This window comes from Malania oleifera, chromosome 6 (assembly GCF_029873635.1).
Source record: "Malania oleifera isolate guangnan ecotype guangnan chromosome 6, ASM2987363v1, whole genome shotgun sequence".
NCBI classification, from domain to species: Eukaryota; Viridiplantae; Streptophyta; class Magnoliopsida; order Santalales; family Ximeniaceae; genus Malania; species Malania oleifera.
Window position 1 is genome coordinate 83,437,093 of NC_080422.1, and position 5,509 is coordinate 83,442,601.

The 5,509-nt window shown below is 31.7% G+C and overlaps 1 protein-coding gene across 1 annotated transcript; it reads right to left on the minus strand.

Moving 5' to 3' along the window:
* Positions 1-2,708: 2,708 nt before the first annotated feature.
* On the minus strand, positions 2,709-4,582 carry LOC131158680 (LOB domain-containing protein 22-like). Its single transcript, XM_058113546.1, has 3 exons — positions 4,091-4,582; positions 3,073-3,215; positions 2,709-2,769 (listed from the first exon to the last, which is right to left on the minus strand). Exons 1-3 carry the CDS (start codon positions 4,580-4,582, stop codon positions 2,709-2,711), a joined length of 696 nt encoding a protein of 231 aa, XP_057969529.1.
* Positions 4,583-5,509: the final 927 nt, after the last annotated feature.

Below are 5,509 nucleotides of genomic sequence, written 5' to 3' on the forward strand. Positions count from 1 at the left end.
TAAAGAAGGTAGGTGGCCTTGGTGTGTTTGATCTGTTTATATGGAATAGGGACTTGCTCACCAAAGCATTGTGGAATATCTAGGAAAAGAAGGATTCACTATGGTTTAAATGGATTAATCAAAATTATTTGAAGGGAAGAAGCTTGTGGTCGGGATGTATCTTCCGAGCATGAAGAATCTCCATTGTACAAAAGGATAGTTGAGAATAGAATTCTCCAAGAATGTAGGGGTGAGGTAAATGTTGAACTACAAATTAGAAAATGGCTAAAGGGAGACCAACTGGATTGTTCTAAAACTTATCACTTCTGGAAAAGCAAAGGCCAGAAGGTCCATTAACATTTAGTTGTTTGGAAAGGTGGTATCACCCCTAAGTATTCATTTGTGTTATGGCTGTGCGCGGAAGGTAAATTGCTTACCAATGATAAGTTTAGAGTGGAAGGAGAGACAATTCTTGTGTATTTTGTAATGCTAAAATAGAGACTTTAAATCAAATCTTTTTTCGAATGCAGAATACCAAAAGTTGTGTGGGATTATTTGAGGGGTTGATTGGGTTTAAGAAAATCCATGTCAATCATTAAATTAAGTAGTGCTCAAATGGCTGCATAAGGAGGCAAGGGGCACTGGGATTCAGGTTGTGGTTAAAAAGGCGTGTCTGGCTACTTTGGTATACCACATATGACACTTTAGAAACAAAAGGAAATTTGAGGGTAGTACCACTACAACAAAAAATATGATCATAGTTATTCAAACAAACACATACAAGATTATCTTTGAGAGATTTCCCACTTTTGCTAATTATTGGAAGCCATGATGCATAGATTGATTTATATATGATTGAGTTTGATTTTAGCAGGAAAGAAGAGATTGAGAAGATATGGTTGACTGAGTCCATTTGGTCAAATGATAAGCTGATTATTGTTTATAAGTTTTGATTTTACTAGTTAAACAATTTTTTGACCTTTGCGCCACTGGGAATGCCCAGGATAAGTGCAATTGCTTTTGATGTTTCTTTGATTGGGGGTTAGGCTTCCATCCTCTTGGGTATACCCAGAGCTTATGTACATATCCTTTTTGATCAATAAAATTTATCATTACCAATAAAAAAAAAAATGGCAAGTTAATTTTTCCTTGAATCAACCAATAATTAAAATAATAAAAGTATTAAAGAATATAAATTAGTAACTATTATAACTACAATTTTTTTTTTTACAAAAATGAGAGCTTAATTATAGTTATTTTGTTCGATTATTATATTCTAAAATTCACTTATTATACATGACAAATGTACAATGGTGATAAAACAATTTAATTGTTTTTTCAAATTATATGAAAATTATGGATAATCATAATTTTAATTGTATCTTAAATTTTCTTGGTCATTCTATTTTTAGCTTGGTTGATAATTTTTATATGGTGAATGATTTAATGCAAAAAAAAAAAATAAAATTCTAGACAATCCCTAGAGTTTCTAAAGGAGAGGTATGATTTTTCTAGACAACCTCTAGAGTTTCTTAAAACAGAGGTATGCTTTATATTAGAGCAAAATTGTCATTGAGCTCTTGGTCTATGAAAGGTTAGAAACTTTTACGCATGTTCAATATTAATTTTCTTGACACGTGCAATATTGAGATCTACTTTAATAAGTATACAGACATGGCATATACTCTGTAATTCATATATTGTCTTGTCACAAGCTAAAATTTATTTTAAAAGAGACATCATATGATTTAATAACTGAGATTGTGATTATATTGGAGGCTGTGAATATACACTTTTAGAAACATGAAACTTGATTGTATAATCATTTTCCCATTTACATTATGCCTAGAAATAAGGTTACTATATAGTTCATATGAATACTTTTATTTGACTCACTTATCATTTGTACTCTTAGGAATATAAGATTATAGTATTTGAGACAATCCTTCAAATACTACTCTAATCTTGCTTTAATAAAATTATCAAAATATTATGAACCAATAATAATGATAATAATAGTATATTCATTTCGTAATGCACAAATGTATATATAATACTTATTATTAAAATAGTCTTTAATATTGTCTTTTAATATTAGTAATCACATAATAAAAAAATAAATAATAAAATAAAGGTTAGTAGTATGTAAGAATATTATTATGATAATAATCATACTACTGAAAATGTAAACAAATTACAACAATAACACCTTACCACCAACAACAATAACAACAATAGCTCAAGTGGTAAGGGTGACTTATGACTTTGGTGACCCCAAGGTCACGGGTTTGATTCTCTCTTAAGAGTTTATCTCGGTGAATTACTAGGGTGCGTCAATGTGCCCCAAGTTATTAAAAAAAAAAAAGTAATAATAATAGAGAGTTTGGATAATAATAGTCATAAACAATAATTATAACAACAACAATAAAAATAAAAATTATAATATAATGATTTTATTATTTTTGTTTTTACTATTATCAATTATTGTATTTTTCAATAATAGATGATAATTTTAAATAATAAAAATTATTATTCGTGAATAATAATCAAAATACAAGAAAATAATATTGAGAGTAGTTTTTAACTGTTTGAGTTGAGTTCGTGCTATGATATATGGAATTCAACCTTACTCAAGAATGTTTTGAAGAATCTCAGGGTAGCAATTTTGGGTGTGGTTTGTTGGGAGATTTGGAAAGAAAGAAACAAGGATCTTTAGGGAGTGTACCTGCTCAGCCACCGATGTTCTTTATAGGTGCATCTCTTGCCTTCTCCAGTGGCCCAGGTCCTACCCTATTCTTTCAAAGTTGGACTATGAAGAATTTCATTGCATTTTAGCTAATTTAGGTAGCTAATTTGTCTGCCGTTTCATTGAAGTTGTTCTTGATTGGCTGTTGGCATGTTATTTTTGTTCGAGAGTGTTTTGTTTGGTTGTTGTTTTTATTTGGTGTTGGTTGTTTTCCGTTTCATTTCTCGAACTTCTTACTTGAGCTTGTAAGTTCTGTTTGCCTTTTAAATTTTAATATAACATTTTACCTTATTCTTTAAAAAATATATATATACATAATTAATTAATTAATTTCCTTAAGTACGTACCCAGATGCTGGTGGTTCATGCTGATCCTCGTCCATAACACCATCCAAGGGCTTGAGATCCACCCCTTTTCCAAAAGTTGATTCATAGTTGTGTCCATCATCCAATGTTTTTGCATTTCCTCCATAAAATGCTTCTTTGCAGTCCTAAATTACACAAAGAAAATTTATAATCATTCAGCTAGAGGCAGATTTAGATAATATCTTTAGTATGACCAAAAACACATATAAATAATAATATGTAATTAGTTATATATATTTTTAAGACAATTAAGTAAAATACTAGTGCATATTTGACACTAATAATAATTGTCCCAAATAATATTTATTTGCCAAAAATTTTTGATATTTCATATTTGTTATCTTTGAGAGTGAAGGCAAATGAGTATTTCCCATGAAAAAATCCCTTTATTTACGAAAAATCTCTAGTTATTTTTAAAAATGTTGGTATATATATGTATATATATATATATATATATATATATGTACTAGTTGCTTAATTTTAATTTTATAAAGAATTTATCAATTAAATTTGTTAGAAAAATGTATTTTTTTACAAATAATTAAGAGACATTTTATTTGTAGAATGTTTGTAACATTATCCCAATAACATTCAATAATTTTTAAAAAAAAAACTATGTTCATGCATATTTCATTTACATTTCAATCAAACATTGTTAAAATCAACATTGCTTGCCCACGTTGTTGGAATATGAGTACCATCAAATGGATAATATTTTTATGTCCAAAATTGATAAAAGGATAATTTCTTGGGAATATAAATTGATGATTTCAACTTAGCAGTAGATCGACCTCACATTGGAAGTTTACAATGACAAGAATTTTTTGAAATTGAGGATTCTATGGAGGAATGCAACAATATAAGAATCTTTGATTCTTCAGACTAAACACCCTTCCAAAATTGCCCGCTTGCCATCTCCATAGACTTGGAACAATGATCAATTAACTGTTGCTAAATCAATGAAAAATATATCTTCTTGATCGAATCATTATCATCTTACTAGGTCATTTAGGAGTGGTGCTTGACGATGCGATTCACCAATTTGATTCAATGGTAACTTCAGGAATACTGACGAGGATGGCGACAACAACGATGATGGTGGATATGAAGAGTGGCTCCATGACCTCTTCTGCTGTTTCTTTTCCTGAAGAAACAGCAGTTGTTGGTTAATAGCATCAAGCTCCTTCTCGCAAAGCCCTATCTGGGACTGTAGGCTTTGGACGAGGCCAAGGCAGCCGTGCACCGGGTCATCCTTCCAGATTTTGGCCTCCTGGATGATGGAGTCGGCGGCAGCGGCGCGGTGATGGGGCTCGATAGAGTTGAGGATCTTGATGATGTTGCCAACGCCGAAGAGCCTATGAGCATTCTGGAAATCCTGGAACTTGGTGGCAGGGAAGTATGGGGCGAGCTCGCAGCCATCGTCACACTTCTTCCGCTGGTGCTTGCAAGAGGCGCATGCTTGAGGGCTTCCTCCGCCCTCTCTACTGCTCATGCTTCTATTCTTGATTATTTAGAATGTAGAAAGCATTCATCGTGATGTAATATCTAAGCACATGTGAAAATCAAATGCAGCACATGTGGAAAATCAAAATGTTCAAAGAAGGAATCAAGCAATGGAAGCCATTAATTTGTGGAATGAATTAAGGGCAAGAAGATTGAGGGATACATATTGTTAGCTTTAGAGGTCTCACCATTCATTATCAGAATCTTATTAGCATTTGATTTTGCCATGTTTGCAAAATTTATTAATTGGGTCAAACTAAAATATCACTAACAAAATCATATTGTATTTTTTTTTTTTTTTTTTGAAGCTGTCTAAGTAGTATCATAGTATATTGTTTGGTACCAAACATCCAACCTTGGAGATTGGAACTTGAACGAGGTCGCAAGTATTCTAGATCTAATTATTTTCCAATGAAAAAAAAAATAAAAACAATAGTAATTAATGACAATAGGCTTTGTGCATTATCATGCATGCAAGTATATGAGCACATGTTTAATTACAATCCATTTATTAATTTCAACATGTGAGAGAAATAAAGAGCTTTCCATGTTTAATTTAATTTGCCCATAGAGGAATTAAGGCAATTAATCTGCGGTTTCACGTATTGTCCTTGCACCAGTTCAACCGCTCGCCCATAATGCATGTTGGGGGAATTTTGATGAACTTAAAAATATATTAACATATAAATGAATAAGACAAATTCCTATGGCACCATGCAGTTTTATGCATGAATCGAGTTTCGATATATTGTCGAGAAATATGGAGATTAATATGTGGAGCAAAATTAGTGATGGGTCTTTGGATAGCAACTCCTCTCTCTCTCTCTCTCTCTCTCTCTCTCTCTCCCTCTCTCTCTCTCCCTTTTTGGTGATTGGTACGTTTACTACTTTTTTTTTTTTGTTTTTTTGTGTGTAT